This window comes from Salvelinus fontinalis, chromosome 27, assembly GCF_029448725.1.
Source record: "Salvelinus fontinalis isolate EN_2023a chromosome 27, ASM2944872v1, whole genome shotgun sequence".
In the NCBI taxonomy this organism is placed as follows: Eukaryota; Metazoa; Chordata; class Actinopteri; order Salmoniformes; family Salmonidae; genus Salvelinus; species Salvelinus fontinalis.
In genome coordinates, this window is record NC_074691.1 from 27,722,974 (window position 1) to 27,745,092 (window position 22,119).

The 22,119-nt window shown below is 45.3% G+C and overlaps 2 protein-coding genes across 2 annotated transcripts in view; one reads left to right on the forward strand and one right to left on the reverse strand.

Annotated features, from left to right (window-relative positions):
• The first annotated feature begins 396 nt into the window (after positions 1-396).
• LOC129825382 (heat shock protein HSP 90-alpha 1) overlaps positions 397-22,119 on the forward strand; it is a 127,319-nt gene continuing 105,596 nt past the window's right edge. The window contains exon 1 of the mRNA XM_055885448.1: positions 397-749. The gene's annotated coding sequence lies outside the window, so the exon portion shown is untranslated. The remainder of the gene's footprint in view (positions 750-22,119) is intronic.
• On the reverse strand, positions 14,086-19,451 carry LOC129825663 (proline-rich protein 36-like; the record flags this gene model as incomplete). The annotated part of the gene is made up of 2 exons (XM_055885853.1): positions 19,397-19,451; positions 14,086-16,742 (listed from the first exon to the last, which is right to left on the reverse strand). Coding segments are annotated over exons 1-2 (2,712 nt in total), but the record flags the coding sequence as incomplete, so codon positions are not given.

Sequence of the window (22,119 nt, forward strand, 5' to 3'; positions counted from 1 at the left end):
AGGTCCCCAAGAACAGTGGCCTCCATCATCCTTAACTTCTTTAGGATAGGGTGCAGAGTTTTCACTTATGGAAAAATAGCATGCCCAATTTCAACTTCGTTCTACTCATCCCCAGAATATAAGATATGCATATTATTAGTAGATTTGGATAGAAAACACTCCGAAGTTTCTAAAACTGTTTGAATCATATCTGTAAGTATAACAGAACTTATATAGCAGTCAAACTTTTTTTTTTTTTTTAAGTGACTGTATGGTTCAAGGAGTTATTATAGGCAGGCCAGAATTTTAATCACTATAATCGCAGTTCCTACTGCTTCCACTGGATGTCGCCAGTGTATGGAAAAAGATTAAGGTTAATCATTTGAACAGTCTGAAAGATAAACATCAGGAAGTAGAGTGACGTCTGGTGTTTTTGTGATTGTTGCGCAAGACTTGAAAAGTACCGTGAGTTTGTTTATCTCCTATATTGAAAACAGATTGACCCGTCTTCAATTTGATCGATTATTAACGTTTACAAATACCTTAAGTTGTATTACAAAAGTACTTTGAAATGTTTTGGCAAAGTTTAGAGGTCATTTTTTAGATATTTTGTTGTGACTTTGCGCAAATTGAACGCTGTTTCTTTCTGGTACAACGGCGCCAAATAAATGGACAATTTGGATATATATGGACGGAATTAATCGAACAAAAGGACCATTTGTGATATTTATGGGACATATTGGAGTGCCAACAAAAGAATCTCGTCAAAGGTAATGCATGTTTTATATTTTATATCTGCGTTTTGAGTAGCGCTAGCATGGTTGAAATAGGCTACACTCTCTTTGTTGACATTGTGCTATCATCAAATAATAGCGTCTTATGCTTTCGCCGAAAAGCCTTTTTGAAATCTGACATGTTGGCTGGATTCACAACAAGTGTAGCTTTAATTTGGGATCTTATATGTGTGATTTAATAAAGTTTGATTTTATATAATTTTTTTGAATCTGGCGCTCTACATTTTAACATGGCTGTTGGGACGCTACGTCCCGCTATCCCAGAGAGGTTAAATGGAAGAAGCTTGGAACCACCAAGACTCTTCCTAGAGCTGGCTGCCCGGCCAAACTGAGCAATCGAGGGAGAAGGGCCTTGGTCAGGGAGGTGACCAAGGCCCAGATAGTCATTGACTGAGCTCCAGAGTTCTTCTGTGGAGATTATAAAACCTTCTAGAAGGACAACCTTCTCTGCAGCACTCCACCAATCAGGCCTTTATGGTAGAGTGGCTTGACGGAAGCCACTCCTCAGTAAAAGGCACATGACAGCCTGCTTGGAGTTTGCCAAAAGGCACCTAAAGGACTCTGAAAATGGGAAACAATATTATCTTGTCTGATGAAACCAAGTTTGAACTATTTTGCCTGAATTACAAGTGTCACTTCTGGAGGAAACCTGGCACAATCTCTACGGTGATGCATGGTGGTGGCAGCATCACGCTGTGGGGATGTTTTTCAGCGGCAGGGACTGGGAGACTAGTCAGGATCGAGGGAAAGATGAACGTAGCAAAGTACAGAGAGATCCTTGATGAAAACCTGTTCCAGAGCACTCAGGACCTCAGACTGGAGCTAAGGTTCTCCTTTCAACAGGACAACAACCTCAAGCACACAGCCAAGACAACTCAGGATTGACTTCGGGACAAGACTCTGAATGTCCTTGAGTGGCCCAGCCAGAGCCCGGACTTGAACCCAATCAAACATCTCTGAAGAGACCTGAAAATAGCATTGAAGCAATGCTCCCCATCCAACTTAACAGAGCTTGAGAGGATCTGCAGAGCAGAATGGGAGAAACAGGTGTGCCAAGCTTGTAGTGCCATACCCAAGAAGACTGAAGGCTGTAAATGCTGCCAAAGTTGCTTCAACAAAGTACTGAGTAAAGGGTCTGAATTTACTTATGTAAATGTCAATTTCCATACTTTTTTTATTCACTCAGCAAAAAATGAAACCTACATTTTAAAAGGACCCTGTCTTTCAAAGATAATTTGTAGAAATCCAAATAACTTCACAGAACTTCATTGTAAAGGGTTGTAAAGGGTTTAAACACTGTTTCCCATGCTTGTTCAATGGACCATAAACAATTAACCTGTTGAGGATGGGGGCGCTGTTGAGACTATTTATGCTAATCGGGTAATTTTTGAAACGGCTTCCCACAAAATCCTTGATCGTACAATATGCATATTATTATTATTATTGGATAGAAAACAGTCTATAGTTTCTATAGGAGTTGAAATTTTGTCTCTAAGTGGAACAGAGCCCATTCTACAGCAATTTCCCTGACATGGAGTCAGATTTCAGAAATGTTGGCCACTGTTCTGGAGTCAGTTAAAAGGGCACTGTTATTGCTATACGGACACTGCTTACGTCTTCCCCTGGATGCCTTTACGTGATGACGATTTCAATGGGGTCGATTGCGCGTTCACAGGCACTATAAATTAAAAAACCCTGTAGCTAGCAAGTCTTTTCTTGGTGCGTCACGCGCGTGGAGGACACCGACCCGCTCCTGTTCCAAGCGTTAGTTTAGCCTGTTATATTTCTCCGGTCATCTTTTTACTCGTTATAGGAGTTAAAAACATCATAAGGTAGTTAATTTAAAGCGTTTTATAGCAATTTATATCCGTTTAGTGCGATTTTGGGACATTTATTTTTGAAACGCTGTGAATAGCTGGGCACGCTTTTCAGTTCATCCCGAACGCAGTTGGCATTTCCACATGGCAAGAGGACAGCTTTCCACCAAAAGACGATTAGACCCAAGAAAGGATCCTTTGCCCAAGATACTGATGGAAGAACAGCTCAAAGTAGGACATTTTTATTATGATAAATCGTGTTTCTGTCGAAACATTTTAGTGGCTTAGGACGCCATGTTTTTTGACGTAGCTTCGCTTGGCGCAAACTGTATTGAAAAGTAAGGATAAATTAAAAAATGTAATTCCGCAATTGTATTAAGAATTAAATTGTCTATCAATCCCTGTCCACCCTATATTTTTTAGTCACGTTTATGAGTATTTATGTATAAGAGTAGATCACTGTCTAAGTGGCGCAAGGACATTTTCTGACCAGCTGAGCTACATTTCACATTGTCTAACCATGATTTTGGTGGCTAAATATAAACATTTTCGATCAAACTCTATATGGATTGTGTAATATGATGTTACAGGAGTGTCATCTGAAGAATTCTGAGAAGGTTAGTGAAAAAATTAATATATTTTTGGCGATGTTGACGTTATCGCCCACTTTGGCTAGAATCAATGCTGGGCTGCTATGTGCTATGTGCTATGCTAATATAACGATTTATTGTGTTTTCGCTGTAAGACACTTAGAAAATCTGAAATATTGTCTGTATTCACAGGATCTGTGTCTTTCGATTCGTGTATGCTGTGTATTTTTACGAAATGTTTGATGATTAGTAAGTAGGTAAACACGTTGCTCATAGTAATTATTCTAGTCCATTTGTGACGGTGGGTGCAATTGTAACCTATGCCATCTACCTGAAATATGCACTTTTTTCTAACAAAACCTATCCCATACCATAAATATGTTATCAGACTGTCATCTAATGAGTTTTTTTGTTGGTTAGGGGCTATAAATATCTTAGTTTAGCCGAATTGGTGATAGCTACTGGTGTTGGTGGACAAATAAAAGATGGTGGATTATGCTAATGTGTTTTTAGGTAATAGATGTACATCTTTACATATTGTGTCTTCCCTGTAAAACATTTTAAAAATCGGACATGTTGACTGGATTCACAAGATCTGTGTCTTTCATTAGCTGTATTGGACTTTAATGTGTGAAAGTTAAATATTTTAAAAAATATATTTTTTTTGAATTTCGCGGCACTGGTTTTTCAGTGGGGGGGGGGGGGGGGGGTGTGCCGCTAGCGGCACGCTGATCCTAGACAGGTTAATGAACATGCACCTGTGGAATGGTCTAACAGCTTAGGCAATTAAGTTCACAGTTATGAAAATGTAGGATACTGAAGAGGCCTTTCGACTGACTCTGAAAAACACCAAAAGAAAGATGCCCGAGTCCCTGCTCATCTGCGTGAACGTGCCTTAGGCATGCTGCAAGGAGGCATAAGGACTGCAGATATGGCCAAGGCAATAAATTGCAATGTCCGTACTGTGAGAGGCCTAAGACAGCGCTATATGGAGACAGGACGAACAGCTGATTGTCCTTGTAGTGGTAGACCACGTGTAACAACACCTTCACAGGATCGGTACATACGAACATCACACCTGCGGGACAGTTACAGGATGGCAACAACAACTGCCGGAGTTACACCAGGAATACACAATCCCTCCATCAGTGCTCAGACTGTATGCAATAGGCTGAGAGAGGCTGGACTGAGGGCTTGTAGGCCTGTTGTAAGGCATGTCCTCACCAGACATCACCGGCAACAACGCCGCCTATGGGCACAAACCCACTGTTACTGGACCAGACAGGACTGGCAAAAAGTGCTCTTCACAGACGAGTCCCGGTTTTGTCTCACCAGGGGTAATGGTCGGATTCGTGTTTATCGTCGAAGGAATGAGCGTTACACCGAGGCCTGTACTCTGGAGCGGGATCGATTTGGAGGTTGAGCCTCCGTCATGATCTGGGGCAGTGTGTCACAGCATCATCGGACTGAGCTTGTTGTCATTGCAGGCAATCTCAGCGCTGTGCATTACAGGGAAGACATCCTCCTCCCTTATGTGGTACCCTTCCTGCAGGCTCATCCTGACATGACCCTCCAGCATGACAATGCCACCAGCCTTACTGCGCATTCTGTGTGTGATTTCCTGCAAGACAGGAATGTTGGTGTTCTGCCATGGCCAGGCCAGGATCTGAATCCCATTGAGCACATCTGGGACCTGTTGGATCGGAGGGTGAGGGCTAGGGCCATTCCCCCCAGAAATGTCTGGGAACTTGCAGGTAGGTGCCTTGGTGGAAGAGTGGGGTAACATCTCACAGCAAGAACTGGCAAATCTGGTGCAGTCCATGAGGAGGAGATGCACTGCAGTACTTAATGCAGCTGGTGGCCACACCAGATACTGACTGTTACTTTTGATTTTGACCTCCCCTTTGTTCAGGGACACATTATTCCATTTCTGTTAGTCACATGTCTGTGGAACTTGTTCAGTTTGTCTGTTGTTGAATCTCCTCTTCATCCGAAGAGGAAGAGCAGGGATTGAACCAAAATGCAGCGGATTGTGAAGACATAATATTTATTAAAGTAAAGACGGAAAAAACACGAAAACGAAATACACTTGACTAATAAACAAAATAACAAACGGAGTAGACAGACCTGGACGACGAACTTACATAAACACGAAGAACGCACGAACAGGGAAAATAGCCTACACATAAATGACGATGAACAAACAAACCGAACAGTCCCGTATGGTGCGACAAACACTGACACAGGAGACAACTATACTAAACATAAACCCAACTACTCTAAATAAACCCCCTAAACCTTACAATCACCCTGGACACTACAAAACCCACAAATACCCATGTCACACCCTGACCTAACTAAAATAATAAAGAAAACAAAGAATACTAAGGCCAGGGCGTGACAATATCATTAATTAATACGTCCTGAAATGCATCTAACTAGTGCAGATTGTCCCTTTTAATAGCACAAAAATCTCTCTTCCTAGACCCAAATCAGGTCTGGAATTAGGGTGTGAATGAGTGAGTGTAGTCTTCATGTGTCACGTTCCTGACCTGTTTTCCCTTGTTTTGTATTTATTTAGTATGGTCAGGGCGTGAGTTGGGTGGGTTGTCTATGTGTTGTTTTCTATGTTGGGGTTTTGTGTGTTCGGCCTGGTATGATTCTCAATCAGAGGCAGCTGTCAATCGTTGTCCCCGATTGAGAATCATACTTAGGCAGCCGGGGTTTCACGTGTTTTTTGTGGGTGTTTGTTCTACCGTTTTAGTGTTTTCACCACACGGTACTGTTTCGGTTTTCTGCACTTCGTTTATTGTTTTGTATTTCAGTGTTCAGTTTCGGTTTTAATAAATCATCATGAGCACGAACCACTCTGCATATTGGTCCGATCCTTCTCGCCTCTCCTCGTCCGATGAGGAGGACGATATAGACTATCGTTACATCATGTTGATGTCTTGGCTCCCTGAGGTTTGTTGACAGTGGAGTAGAGGGAGCTGGGGTCAGCAGGGTTCTCTGTCTCTCTCCCTCTGCCTGAAGAGGGCATAACTGAGGCATACGTCACTGCATCTTCACCTTGGGCCTGCAGAGACAACACAAACACACCAAAGTAAAGGCTGTAAACAGTGTGTAGGAGGGAGAGTCATACCATTACAATATGTTCAGTATAGCTTCACTTACATCAACTCTCTGAGGAGGATTTTGATTGAAGTGGTCAATGGAGGCATAGGTGATGCTGTCAGCACGTTGACTCTACAAGGGTCAGAATTGTTATTGAAACGTGAATTATTGAAACTGGACATTAGTCTGATTGCAGGATAACAACTGGGTCAAATGATGTTTCATATGAATGATGTTTCAACTTCCATTAGGATATTGATGCACTAACCTTGTCCTCATTGGTTGGTGGGGTGGAGGGGTTTACTGCATTCAGACCCTTCATACATTAATAACAAAGGTAATGGATTCAAAACAATATAATTATAATGCAAACTCTTAGTTATTTTACTTTAACAATATTATAATACACTAACTGTGTTAATTAAGTCACAGTTCACTCACAATGCTGTTATCAGTTGGCACTTGATTCTCTGACAAGAACAAATAAAAGAAATCAGAAGAATTTCAATGAAACAACTGGCTGTCTCCATGTATTACTGTGTATTAATGCCCTCCATTAAACTCGGAGACAAATGTAAGTCCTTACTGTCTCTCCTCCTGCATACTATGATGACAGCTATGATGACACACACCGCTGCTCCCACAGCCACTCCTACAGACACCATGAGGAAGACGTTCTGAGAACCTGAGATGACCAGGGAGGGGAGCAGGGTCTGGTTAGTGGGGGACCTTAGAGCAGGGCCCACAAAAGACTAGAGCCAGCCCTCCTCTCAAGGCTAAACACTTTAATTGCCCCCTCTTGATGGTGGAGAGCAACATTTACGTTTTAAAAGTACATCTCCTGCAATTCCTGACATTTTGCTGTGGGGTGTAGAGAAAATGTTTCAGTTTTAAAGGTCCAGTCAAAACGTGATTTCCTGTGTTGTATATATTTCCCCACTATGACGTTGGAATAATACTGTGAGGTTGTGAACTTGATGATAATGCCCTTTTAGTGGAAGAGCAGTTTGAAAAGATCACCTGATGATAGACAGCAAACGATAATGCAGGCACTAGAGAAGGGGGTGTGAGCATGTGGGTCTGGGCAGATGAGACGTAGTCGTTGTTTGTTGTTGTTTATATGTTGTTTTATATGTGTATGTTTGTGTCTGGTGTCGAAAATGAATTCATATGTTTTTAAATGAAAGACCTACCATACAGCTGAGACTGGAAATAGTATTAAATACAATACCAGCAGAAGATGGGGAGCTGGTTGACAAGGCTGGTCTTGCAGTAGAGGCTGTACTCCCTGGATAGTAGTGTGGTGGACAGACATATTTCAATAGTGTATATACAGTATATTATATACACATCACACGCAACTTGTAATAAGACCATGAAATTAGCATATTAAAATGTAGATTTGACTCTATAAGAAAAATAATAATATGCAAGAGACTGGTTTAACCATGTGCAACAATTATTATGAGTTTGGGTGACCTAGATTGAAGAAATGTCATGAGATTAAAATTCTAAATACAAGTATAGTAATTACTTTGTTAAATGAATGGAGTCACATACAAGTCCTAAAGCTTAAGTTACATTGCATTACAATACATTATTCTCAGCATGGAGAGAGAGAGAGATAAAACATAAAACATTTACTATATCTGCACACATCATACAGATGGAACTATTTTACCTGGACAGTAGAGATGACATCATCACTCATCACATCAAGAAGAACATCCTCTTTTAGTGTATTTAAATAACCCATCGTCAGTAAATATACCTGTAATACCAGGGTTTATTCCTCATTCCTGCTTATTGAAGCAGCACATCACTGTGTTTGTAGTGAAAAAGTATAAAAAAATGACAGATTTGAGTGAATATAAAATGTTAGAGAGGTGAATGTAACTACAACCAATGATGTAGAAATACACAGAAGAATGAATATTAATGTCTATGTCTTCAACTGGTTCTCTTTGTGGTTATTTCAGCTCAGACCACTTCTGTTTTTCTGTTGCTGAGCAGAGAAAGAAATAGAGAAGGAGCGAGGAGAGAGGAGAAGAGAGCAGGGCAGATGAGAAGAGAGTACAGTAGAGAGCAGAGAAGAGGAAAGAGAAGACAGCAGAGGAGATGAGAGCAGAGTAAAAGAGAGAGGATAGTAGAACGGAGTAGAGGAGAGGAGAGTAGAGGAGAGAGGAGAGAAGAGCAGGAGAGAGGAGAGGACAGTAGAGGAGAGTGTTTCAGTATGATAGGTTGGATAAAGGAATAAAGACAGACACCAATGTCAAGTTCAATAGCCTTGTTAAGCATTGTACAAATCCCTATGCGTGGAGTCTGGGGAACAGTCCAGCTAGTCGATTACCTATCAACTAGACTCCGTAACATCATCCTTTTCAATAGAAAGTGCAAACATAACAGCATAACATTGAGTTCCTAACAGTCAAGTCATAACAATTGAAAAGCATGACATTTCATTTTACTTCAGTTGTCATCTTCCTTTTTATTTTTTTTTTATTTTATTAACAGACAACAAGTTAAGTCTCTTGCTTACAGAGTAAGCCTGTCCGGTGGCTTGCACAGCCGACCCACCCGTGAGTAAGTATTGGCTCTGACAGGTGTAGGATTAGGGCCACGAGCTGGAGAGCTTGGTGGGGTAGAAGCCTCACCTTCAGTTGGCTCATGTCTCAATTCTGCACCCCTTACCCTTAGGCCTGGACTGTGATCCAGCTCATCTAGGTGAGTGTATGGCATGTTCTGGTTTGTCTGCTCTGCTACGCGTAGATCCACCCGATTGCGACGATAGAGGGAGCCACCAACATCCACCAGGTAAGAACATGGTGCAACTCTCTGTAGGCATGTGCCCAGCCTCTAAAGTCCTGTGTGGTCTCCCGGCAGTGGTTTCATCCTTATCGTTTCACCCACCTCCAGCTCTGGTAGGTCTCGAGCAGTCCGGTCGTAGAAGCACTTAGCGAGCTGCTTTCTGTGACGCAGTTTGTCCGTGACGCCAACCATGACGCAGGGCTCAAGTAGCTTGTTAGCTACGGGGATAGTAGTCTTCAGACGTCTGGACAGAAGGCGTTGTGCTGGGCTGCTGTCCATGTTTTCGGTGGGTGTGTTCCTCCACTGTAAGATCGCTTTCCATGGGTCGTTGCTGTCGCGCAAGGCCCTGCTTAACAGGTTTTTTGTAATCTTGACAGCTGATTCTGCCTTGCCATTTGCTTTTGGGTGTCTTGGAGAGGAAGTCACGTGGTCAAACTCCCATTCTGAGGCGAAACGCTTGAACTGTGCAGTGAATTGTGGGCCATTGTCCGTGATTACCTTGTCAGGCTGACCTTGCCTTGCAAACTGCGCCTTTCAGCGCTTTATGACCGTCTCTGCAGACAAGTCAGCGAGCAGTTCAATTTCCCAAAAGTCAGAGTAATGATCAACGATGAGAAGATAGTCCTTTTGTCTGTGGCTGAATAAGTCCATGCTGATGATTTGCCAGGCCCTTGTGGGCAGTTCGTGTGACATCATGGTTTCCTTTTGCTGTTCATGAGCGTACTCGTTGCATGTGGTACAGTTGCTGACAAAGTCTTTAATTTCTGCTTGCATGTTTGGCCAGTATAATGTTTCATGAGCCTGGCGGTAGCATGCGTCACCTCCAACGTGACTGGAGTGTATGCGGGTAAGCATCTCTGGACGTAGTGATTTGGGAATAATGACCTTCTGACCTCTGAACAAGACGCCATTTTGCACACTGATCTCATCTCGAAAGGTCCAGTATTCTCTCACTGTGAAAGGTGTCTCCTCTTTCAGATATGGCCAACCTGCGAGAGCCATGGACTTCAGTGACTGTAGGTGTTCGTCCTTGTCAGTATGTTGCCTGATCTGGGCTAGGTGGTGATCTGTGACGTTTAAGTAGTCTGCCTGATTGATCTGTTGAACATCTTGTTGTTCCTGCTGTAGCGAACAGATGGCCTGCCGCTGATAGGCAGTGCCTCTACCTGTACATTGTGCTGTTGCCCTGCTCAGTGTGTCGCTGATGTACATCTCTGGTCCTGGCTTGTAAATGACCTTCAGGCTGTAGTTTTGCAGAGTCAGGAGCATGCTTTGAAGCCTCTTGGGCGCGTTGAGGAGAGGTTTACTGAATATGGCAATGAGTGGTTTGTGGTCAGTTTCAGCGGTGACCAGCTCTCGACCATATAAGTAGTGATGGAATTGCTGGCAGGAGAAGACGATGCTGAGGCACTCTTTCTCAATTTGTGCATAGTTTTGTTCGGTGGGGGTGAGCGCTCTTGAGGCAAACGCAACGGGCTGGCCTTCCTGCATAAGGCAGCATCCAAGTCCCCTTTGGCTAGAGTCGCTCTGGATTGTGACAGGCTTCGTGACGTCGTAGTAGTGCAACACTGGCATGGATGAAGCCAGAGATTTCATCTCCTGCACTGCGGCCTCGTGCTTGGGTAGCCAGTGCCATGGTGTGTCTTTATCCAGCAACCGGCGCAGAGGCTCACAGACTGCTGATAGGTGTGGCATGAACTTTGCAAGATAGTTTGCAAAGCCGATGAGACGCTGTACTCCTTTTGCGTCAGACGGGTTTGGCATGTCGAGGATCGCTTGGCCCTTGTCTGGGTCCGGCTTCAGGCCTTTTGCCGAGAGAATGTGGCCATGGAAGTGGACGTCTTTCACCTTGAACTGCAGCTTCTTCAGGCCAAGACGAAGCTTAACTGATCGGCAGCGCTCATCAGTGCCAGGAGCTTCACATCGTGGTCGCGTTCTGCTTCTTCGTCTGTTTCACCACAGCCTACGATCAGGATATCATCGCGATGGGTTCAATGCCCTTGAGCCCAGCCAGTAACTCGTGCTGCTTGCGTTGGTATACCTCAGGCGCCACTGAGACACCAAACGGGAGCTTGAGCCAGCGTTTCCGACCCCAGGGGGTCCAGAAGGTAGTCTTGAAGCTGCTTTCTTCGTCCAGCTTGCGTTGAAGGAATGCATCTCGGGCATCCACCAAGGTGAAAATCCTGGCCTTGGGAAGCTTATAGAGGACATCCTCTAGTGTCGGCATGATGTAGTGGGATCGTTTCAGTGCTTGGTTCAGATGCTTTGGGTCGATGCAGACCCTCAGCTTCTCTGGTTTTTTCCCTATGACCATATTGCTGATCCAGTCAGTTGGTTCAGTCACAGATGTCATGTGGCCATCGGCCTCATACTTGTCCAGCTGGGCCTTCACAGCCACTTTCATTGCAATGGGCACATTGCGAGGAGCACACTGGACTGGAGTGATGCTCTCATCCACTTCAAAGTGTACCTCCCCAGGCACTGATTCAACGGGCATGTTGAATACATCGTCATATCTGCTGAGTAGTTGTTCTTTGGACAGGGGTCCATGCTGGACATGATCCACAATGTGCAGGTCATTTGGTACAGTGAACTGCATCAGTCCCAGGCGTTCGCATGTAGAGCCTGAGAGGAGAGGATTTTGACTGGTTTTCACAACCTCAAACTCCAGCTTGTGTTTGCGTCCCCGAATAACACATTCGGTCTCAAAGGTGCCCATAGAGCTCATTAGCTCTCCTGAGTACAGCTTTAGTCTAGTATCGCTGGGCAATAGATGTGTGTCAGGTGCCAGATTGATTTTGTCTTGGTAGCTCATTACGTTGCATGTGGCACCCGAATCCAGTTGACATTGTTGTTGCTTGTTGTGTAATCGTAGTGTCACAAACTATTTCTTTCCTCTTGAGTGTACAGCCCAATGGATTCATGCATGTAAATGTCACTTTCACTGTTCAGCTCTGAACATTGAGTAACATCATCAACACAATGAATCTTGCCCTCACTCACCCTTCTTTTGCTTTTGAGACACACTTTTACAAAGTGATTATTAGTTCCACAAGCTCTGCATGGTTTTCCGTAGGCAGGGCAGTGCTCTTTGCCACGTGTGTGTGTATTCCCACAGTATTTACATGCTACGGGGCTCTCTGTGTTCACCGTTCGTGGTGAATTACTCTGCCTCGATTGGTTTTGTCTGAATGTCTGCCTAGCAACAGCGTGAACAGTATCAACGTCGGAGCGTGGGGTTTCCATTGCTCTCATTCTCATGTCAGTGACTTCAGCAGTGCGGCACATTTCGATGGCAGTTACTAATGTTAAGCCTCTCTCTCTCAGTAGACGCCGGCGCGTATTCTCATTTGCAATTCCCAGTACTATTTTGTCACGAATCAATTCATCTTTCAATCCCCCGTATTCACAAGTGGCGGATTTCTCTCTCAAACGGGTTACAAAGTTGTGTACTGACTCACCCTCTTCCTGTTTGCAGGTTCCGAAAACGAACCGCTCGTAAATGAAGTTTCTGGCGGGTTTGAAGTAATTTTCCAATGCATCCAATATAGCCTTTGCATCACACTGTTGTCGTGCCGTGAGGGTGAGATTGTGCCGGTAGATATGCCTGCATTCGCTGCCCATTAAACTCCTCAGAGTTGCCGCTTGTACCTCGTTGGGTTTCTCATGTAGACCGGTTGCCAGCGCATAGTCCTCGAATTCATCCCTGAAGTTGTCCCAATTAGTATTCCAGTCCCCTGTGAGAACCATGTGATTTGGTGGCGGAATGTTCGCTGCCATAGCAATGGAATAGGAGATGTCTTTGCCTTCAGTCATGGAGGTAGGTAGTGATGCTAGCTAGCCAGCTAACAACGAGTTGATCAGTGTTGTGAGTAGGAAACGGCGTGTGTTTGCATATGGAACGTAACTGCGCCTATACTGTACTTAGCTACAAAATTAACAAACGTGTGTTTTCCGAGCCACTTCTGATACCATGTTTCAGTATGATAGGTTGGATAAAGGAATAAAGACAGACACCAATGTCAAGTTCAATAGCCTTGTTAAGCATTGTACAAATCCCTACACGTGGAGTCTGGGGAACAGTCCAGCTAGTCGATTACCTATCAACTAGACTCCGTAACAGAGAGGAGAGTAGAGGAGAGAGGAGAGGAGAGTAGAGGAGAGAGGAGAGTAGAGGAGAGAGGAGAGGAGAGAGGAGAGGAGAGGAGAGGAGAGAGTAGAGGAGAAAGGAGAGGAGAGTAGAGGAAAGAGGAAAGTGGAGAGGAGAAGAGAGGAGAGTAGAGGAGAGAGTAGAGCAAAAAAGATAGTAGAGGAGAGAGTTGGAGAGAGGAGAGTAAAGGAGAGAGGAGAGTAGAGGAGAGTAGAGGAGAGAGGAAAGCGGAGATTAGAGGAAAGCAGAGAGAATAGGAGAGAGAATAGGAGAGAGGAGAGGAGAGAGGAGAGGAGAGAGTAGAGCAAAAAGATAGTAGAGGAGAGAGTAAAGGAGAGAGGAGAGTAGAGGAGAGTAAAGGAGAGAGGAGAGTAGAGTAGAGGGAAGAGGAGAGTGGAGAAGAGGAGAGATGAGATGAAAGAGAGGAGGAGAGAGGAGAGAGTAGAGCAAAAAAGATAGTAGAGGAGAGAGTTGGAGAGAGGAGAGTAAAGGAGAGAGGAGAGTAGAGGAGAGTAGAGGAGAGAGTAGAGGAGAGAGTAGAGGAGAGAGGAGAGGAGAGAGGAGGGTAGAAGAGAGAGGAGAGATGAGAGCGAAGGAGAGATGAGAGCGAAGGAGAGATGAGAGCGGAGAGATGAGAGCGAAGGAGAGATGAGAGCGAAGGAGAGATAGGAGGGTAGAGGAGAGAGGAGAGAGTAGAGCAAAAAAGATAGTAGAGGAGAGAGTTGGAGAGAGGAGAGTAAAGGAGAGTAGAGGAGAGTAGAGGAGAGGAGAGGAGAGGAGAGGAGAGGAGGAGAGAGTAGAGGAGAGAGGAGAGGAGAGAGGAGGGTAGAAGAGAGAGGAGAGATGAGAGCGAAGGAGAGAGGAGAGCGAAGGAGAGAGGAGAGCGAAGGAGAGAGGAGAGCAGAGGAGAGAGGAGAGCAGAGGAGAGAGGAGAGTAGAGGAGAGAGTAGAGGAGAGATGAGAGCGAAGGAGAGATGAGAGCGAAGGAGAGATGAGAGCGAAGGAGAGATGAGAGCGAAGGAGAGATGAGAGCGAAGGAGAGATGAGAGCGAAGGAGAGATGAGAGCGAAGGAGAGATGAGAGCGAAGGAGAGATGAGAGCGAAGGAGAGATGAGAGCGAAGGAGAGATGAGAGCGAAGGAGAGATGAGAGCGAAGGAGAGATGAGAGCGAAGGAGAGATGAGAGCGAAGGAGAGATGAGAGCGAAGGAGAGATGAGAGCGAAGGAGAGATGAGAGCGAAGGAGAGATGAGAGCGAAGGAGAGATGAGAGCGAAGGAGAGATGAGAGCGAAGGAGAGATAGGAGGGTAGAGGAGAGAGGAGAGAGTAGAGCAAAAAAGATAGTAGAGGAGAGAGTTGGAGAGAGGAGAGAGTTGGAGAGAGGAGAGTAAAGGAGAGAGGAGAGTAGAGGAGAGTAGAGGAGAGGAGAGTAGAGGAGAGAGGAGGAGAGAGTAGAGGAGAGAGGAGGAGAGAGTAGAGGAGAGAGGAGAGAGTAGAGGAGAGAGGAGAGAGTAGAGGAGAGAGGAGAGAGGAGAGGAGAGAGGAGGGTAGAAGAGAGAGGAGAGATGAGAGCGAAGGAGAGATGAGAGCGAAGGAGAGAGGAGAGCGAAGGAGAGAGGAGAGCAGAGGAGAGAGGAGAGCAGAGGAGAGAGGAGAGCAGAGGAGAGAGGAGAGCAGAGGAGAGAGGAGAGCAGAGGAGAGAGGAGAGCAGAGGAGAGAGGAGAGCAGAGGAGAGAGGAGAGCAGAGGAGAGAGGAGAGCAGAGGAGAGAGGAGAGCAGAGGAGAGAGGAGAGGAGAGGAGAGAGGAGAGGAGAGGAGAGGAGAGGGGAGAGGAGAGAAGCGGAGAGAAGAGGAGAGGAGGAGAGAGATGAGGAGAGAGGAGAGAGATGAGGAGAGGAGAGAGATGAGGAGAGTACAGGAGAGTACAGGAAAGTTGAGGAGGTAGAGTAGAGGAGAGGAGAGAGGGTAGAGGAGAGAGGAGAGAGGATGAGGGAGAGGAGAGTAGAGGAGAAAGGAGAGAAGAGGGGAGAGGAGAAAGGAGAGGAGAGTGGAGGAGAAAGGAGAGGGGAGGGGGGAGAGGAGATAGGAGAGTAGAGGAGAGAGGAAAGTAGAGGAGAGGAGAGTGGAGTAGGAGAACAGAGTAGTGGAGGTAAGAGGAGAGAGGAGAGGAGCGGAGAGTAGAGGAGAGAGGAGAATAGAGGGGAGAGGAGAGTAGAGAGGAGAGTAGAGAATAGAGGGGAGAGGAGAGGAGAGGATGAGAGAGATGAGATTTGAGGAACAATGAGGAGAGAGGAGAGTAGAGGAGAGTACTGGAGAGAGGTGAAGAGGAGAGGAGAGAGGAGAGTGGAGTAGGAGAACAGAGTAGTGGAGAGAGGAGAGAGGAGAGTTGTTGAGAGAAGAGTGGAGAGTAGAGGAGAGAGGAGAATAGAGGAGAACAGTGGAGAGAGGGGAGTAGAGGAGAGAGGAGAGGAGAGAGATGAGGAGAGAGGAGAGAAGAGGTGAGGGGAGAATAGAGTGGATGAGAAATGAGAAAGGAGGGGTGGAGAGGAGATAGTGGAGGAAAGGACAGGAGGAGAGAGGACAGTAGAGGAGAGAGGAGTGTAGAGGAGAGAGGAGGAGAGATGAGAGCAGAGGAGACTAGAGTAGAGGAAGAGAGAGAGGAGGAGAGGATAGGAGAGTAGAGAGGAGGAGAGAGATGAGGAGAGGAGGAGAATAGAGGGGAGAGGAGAGAAGAGGAGAGTAGGAGAGTAGTGAGATGAGGAGAGTTGAAGAGAGTGGTGGAGGAGAGAGGAGAGTAGAGGAGTGTACTGGAGAGAGGAGGCGAGAGGAGAGGAGAGTAGAGGAGAGAGGAGAGTAGAGGAGAGAGGAGAGTAGAGGAGAGAGGAGAGTAGAGGAGAGAGGAGAGTAGAGGAGAGTAGAGGAGAGAGGAGAGTAGAGGAGAGTAGAGGAGAGAGGAGAGTAGAGAGTAGAGGAGAGAGGAGAGTAGAGGAGAGAGGAGAGTAGAGGAGAGAGGAGAGTATAGGAGAGAGGATAGAGGAAAGCAGATAAGAGAGCAAAGTAGAGGAGAGGAGAGAGGAGAGGAGAGTAGAGTGGAGGAAAGGACAGGAGGAGAGAGGAGAGTAGAGGAGACTAGAGTAGAGGAAGAGGGAGAGAGAGAGGAGGAGAGGAGAGGATAGGAGAGGAGAGAGGAGGAGAGAGATGAGGAGAGGAGGAGAGTAGAGGAGGAGAGTAGTGAGATGAGGAGAGTTGAAGAGAGTGGTGGAGGAGAGAGGAGAGTAGAGGAGTGTACTGGTGAGAGGAGGCGAGAGGAGAGTAGAGGAGAGAGGAGAGTAGAGGAGAGAGGAGAGTAGAGGAGAGAGGAGAGTATAGGAGAGAGGATAGAGGAAAGCAGAGAAGAGAGCAAAGTAGAGGAGAGGAGAGAAGAGAGGAGAGTAGAGAGGCGAGAGGAGATTAGAGGAGAGTAGAGAAGAGAGGAGAAGAGAGGAGAATAGAGGAGAGTAGATTAGAGTAGATGAGAGTGAAGGAGAGATGAGAATATAGGAGAGAGGAGGAGAGAGGAGGAGAGTTTATGAGAGTTTATGAGAGTGGAGGAGAGTGGAGGAGAGTGGAGGAGAGTGGAGGAGAGAGATGGGGAGAGTTGAGGAGAGAGGAGAGTAGAGGAGAGTAGAGGAGAGTAGAGGAGAGTAGAGGAGAGTAGAGGAGAGTAGAGGAGAGTAGAGGAGAGTAGAGGAGGAGACGAGAGGAGACGAGACGAGAGGAGAGGAGGAGAGAGGAGAGTAAAGGAGAGAGGAGAGTATAGGAGAGAGGAGAGAGGAAAGCAGAGAATAGATGAAAGTAGAGGAGAGGAGAGAGTAGAGGAGAGAAGGAGAATAGAGGGGAGAGGAGAATAGAGAGGAGAGAAGTGGAGAGGAGGAGAGTAGCTGAGAGTAGAGGAGAGAGGAGTAGTTAGATGAGGAGAGTTGAAGAGAGTGGTGGAGGAGAGAGGAGAGTAGAGGAGTGTACTGAAGAGAGGAGGAGAGAGGAAGGGAGAGTCCTGGAGAGAGGAGAGTAGAGGAGAGATGAGAATAGAGGGGAGACGAGAGGAGAGAGGAGAGTAGAGGAGGAGAGTAGAGGAGAGCGAAGTAGAGAGGAGAGGAGAGGAGAGAGAGGAGCGTAGAGGAGAGAGGAGAGTAGTGGATGAGAGAGGAGAGAGGAGAGGAGAGATGAGAGTAAAGGAGAGAAGAGAGCAGAGGAGAGAGGAGAGCAGAGGAGAGAGGAGAACATAGGAAAACAGAGGAGAGAGGGGAGTAGAGGAGAGTGGAGGAAAGTGGAGGAAAGGAGAGGAGGAGAGAGGAGAGTAGAGGAAACTAGAGTAGAGGAGGAGAGAGAGGAGGAGAGGAGAGGCTGGGAGAGGAGAGAGGAGGAGAGAGATGAGGAGAGAGGAGACTAGAGGGGAGAATAGAGTATAGATGAGAGGAAAATAGAGGAATGTACTGGAGAGAGGAGAGAGGAGAGTACTGGAGAGAGGAGGAGAGTACTGGAGAGAGGAGGAGAGAGGAGAGTGGAGGAGAGAGGGGAGGAGAGGATGGAGGAGAGTATGGGAGAGGAGAGAGGAGAATAGAGGGGAGAGGAGAGGAGAGAAGAGAAGAGAGGAGAGTAGAGAAGAGAGGAGAATAGAGGAGAGTAGACGAGAGTGGAGGAGAGAGGAGAGGAGGGGAGAGAGGAGGAAAGTTGAGGAGATTGGTAGAGGAGAGGAGAGAGAGGAGAGAGAGGAGAGCAGAGGAGAGAGAATAGAGGATAGAAGCGGAGAGAAGAGGAGGAGAGGAGGAGAGGAGAAGAGAGGAGAAGAGGAGAGGAGAGGAGAGGAGAGGAGAGGAGAGGAAAGAGAAGAGATAGGAGGAGAAGGGAGAATAGAGTGGAGCAGAAAGATCTGTCATATAACACCTTAAACCTGGAGTGTTGGTATTTGGCATCACAGAGAAGCAGAAATTCATACAGGAAGAGAGAAGTGTGAACGGCACCACAGCCAAGTTATAAAATGGAACATGAAAGTTGAGTTTCATGTACAAATGCATGCTTTGTGTTGACCAAGGTAGTACATCTGACTTTGGCCCCATGCTGTACCACTCATATTGTCTACCATAGAACTGAGAAGGGAAACAGTATTAAATACAATACCAGCAGAAGATGGGGTTGACAAGGCTGGTCTTGCAGTAGAGGCTGTACTTCCTGGATAGTAGTGTGGTGGACAGACATATTTCAATAGTGTATATACAGTATATTATATATACATCACACGCAACTTGTAATAAGACCATGAAATTAGCACATTAAAATGTAGATTTGACTCCACATGATAAAAAGTAATATGCAAGAGAATATGGTTGAACCATGTGTAACAATTATAAGTCATTTAGCTGACTAAGATGAAATAGTTGTCATGAGATTGGAATTCTAAATAAAAGTAACGGTTTCACGAGAGAGAGAGAGAGAGAAATGTCACTTTGGGGTGAGGGTCGTCCTACAGTAGTGGAACACAGTGACCACTTGTCATTGGTGAATAATGGTGACATCACAGTACAGTATGGATCCACTGACTCTGTGTTGCCTGTAGAGTTCTTTACTGCAATCTGTTACATCTTTCTCTACTCCATTTTCTAGAGCACTAGACAAGCAGTACTTCCTATCAATATGTTTGGGGCTGTTTTTACATGACCACTCTTATACTGTTGTGGAGTACTGCTGGTTGTCTTGATGGGAATTAGAGTAGTTACATCAGAACTGTCTGAAAAACATCAAATCAAGTGTCTTTCTGGACCCAGTCTCAAACCCTGACACAGCATGTGAAAACCCAGTACCCAGTACCCAGTTCACACATCATACAGATGGGAGGATTTAACCTGGGACAGTAGAGATGACATCATCACTATCAGTGGTCTTGTCTTTAATATCTAATTCAGTAGGAGAAGAACATCCTCTTTTAGTGTATTTAAATAACCCTTCATCATCCTCATCATCATCAGACACAGCAGTAGGTTTCATATCAAATGAATCATTAATCACTAATATTATATCAGGAGAATGAATCAGGTTTGATAGTCAACTTTAATATCATCACAGATCTTGTGAACTTATTCATATTCTAGGAGCATAACAAGAACACATACCTGAGAATGTGGAGGTGAAGTCAGTGGAGATCTTGTCACTTGTACACAGTGACATTTAAACTCTGATTTAAACAGTAATACTCACTAGTTAGAACAGACAGATGAACAGGAACACCCTCTCCATGTTGTGGTCCAGTCTTTGTAAGGTATTGTTGACAAGTGTAGAGTCCAGCATCCTCAGCTCTGACATCACTAACATTTAGAGAACAGTTAGACCCCACACTCAGTCTGTCTGCTCTCTCTGTCTGCTCAACTTTGATCTTCCCAAATGCAACTACTTCAATAGTACCAGTAGATGCATCTCTGTTATAGTTCCATGTAGTTGAGGAACAGTCTGTATTAACCACATTGTTACATGGCAGACTGACATCATCTCCCTCTGTGGTGATGTGGGGGACAGTTTGTCCACTGACACCTGACAAGAACATAATATCAGGTCATTATTTTCACTCTGGAGAACATAGTTTCTCCACTGACACCTGGAAGGAGTATGACATCAGATAATTATTAACTGGTAATACTGATTACAATATATTTCATAGGTATTCTTATTGACATAGTGTGAATAATAGTGTAATATACTGTCTAATATACAATAGTGAAGAGTAAACAGATACACAACAGAAATGTCATCATTATATTAGTAAAATGTAAACTGAACTAGTTTGGCCGTGTGAAATAAATGTGTTTTATGATCTCTAATGACATATTCTTATTCTCTCTCCTCTGTCTTACCTGTTAGCAGGTACAAAACGGTCACAAGCAGTCCCCAAAATGAATGATGGACGTCAGCCATGATCCTCTCTCTCTCTCTCTCCTCTGTTTCTGTCTCTTCTCTGTCAGAGTGTCTCAGCACTACAAGTTTCTCCTCTGTCAGAGTGTCTCAGCACTACAAGTCTCTTCTCTGTCAGAGTGTCTCAGCACTACAAGTTTCTCCTCTGTCAGAGTGTCTCAGCACTACAAGTCTCTCCTCTGTCAGAGTGTCTCAGCACTACAAGTCTCTCCTCTGTCAGAGTCTCAGCACTACAAGTTTCTCCTCTGTCAGAGTGTCTCAGCACTACAAGTGTCTCCTCTGTCAGAGTGTCTCAGCACTACAAGTTTCTTCTCTGTCAGAGTCTCAGCACTACAAGTTTCTCCTCTGTCAGAGTGTCTCAGCACTACAAGTCTCTCCTCTGTCAGAGTGTCTCAGCACTATGAGTTTCTCCTCTGTCAGAGTGTCTCAGCACTACAAGTCTCTTCTCTGTCAGAGTCTCAGCACTACAAGTTTCTCTTCTGTCAGAGTGTCTCAGCACTACAAGTTTCTCTTCTGTCAGAGTGTCTCAGCACTACAAGTCTCTCCTCTGTCAGTGTCTCAGCACTACAAGTCTCTCCTCTGTCAGTGTCTCAGCACTACAAGTCTCTCTTCTGTCAGTGTCTCAGCACTACAAGTCTCTCCTCTGTCAGAGTGTCTCAGCACTATGAGTTTCTCACCATACAGCAGCACTATAGCATCACTTCCTCAACGTGGTCATGTTTTTATCTAGTTTCTGACACCTTGGTGAGAATCCTCCAGCTCACCAGCAGTTGAAGGCCTTCTTCACATGTATGAGAGTCTGTATTAGTGATGCAGGGATATGGCATTAATGTGCTCATATTCAAGTGGTGGTCAGTTTACTTGGATGACTGTCATTCATATTCCAGTCACCCAGCTCAGTGTAACATTGATACGTTTAGGCTACTACATGATACTAGAATAAATAAACCCCTGATCACATGCAAATACAGGTCACTTTCCTCGTAGCCATAAACAAACAGCATGATCACATTGCTTGTTAATTCCTTCTCACATCAACACTCTCCTCATCTCACATTTTCCCTTCATTTGTGGGATCCAGTGCAGAACACATCAGCTGTCTGTGACCAGGCAACTAAACCTTTCCAAGCCAAACCTTCGTATCATAACCGCTAACCGCTACACACAGCCTACATCATTGTCATTATATTAGCTAAGGTCAGTCAATATAGCTACAAGAACTAACGCGTTAATAAACCCTCTACAATAATGCAGTAGAGTGTACAGTTACCAAGCTGGCCCCAGTGGCAATAAATTAATAAAATCAAAAGCTTACCTTGACTTGGAAAAGTTGGACCGCTATAGCCTGCTAGCTAACATAGCATCCCTCTTTTTGAGCCAGGTGTTTGAGTAGAGCTACACTAGCCTACTCAAACATACAACTAAACACAACCCTGCCAAGAGGCACTGCTTCCTGACACAATGTTCACCAATGTGTCGGAGAAAACACTGTACACATCGCGACCGTGTCAGCGTGCATTGCTCCCGGCTCGCCACAGGAGTAGCTAGAGTGCGATGAGACAAGGACAACCAGACAAACCAAACCCTCCCCTAACTATCTAAATAGTTTACAGGACGGAAATATGTCAAGTGACAAAGTCAAGACAGTATGATCTGAGTTCAATGTAACAAGCTGTACCACCACCTGTCCTCTGAACAAGTGTCTAACCCCGACACAGAGACAGTATGATCTGAGTTCAATGTAACAAGCTGTACCACCACCAGTCCTCTGAACAAGTGTCTAACCCCGACACAGAGACAGTATGATCTGAGTTCAATGTAACAAGCTTTACCACGGGGACAAAATGGCGCCGTAGAGAGAACACTGTGTTTCAGCGAGCTCCCGTGGCATTCGTAAATTTATATTCTTTCATTAATCTCCTAGCTTGAA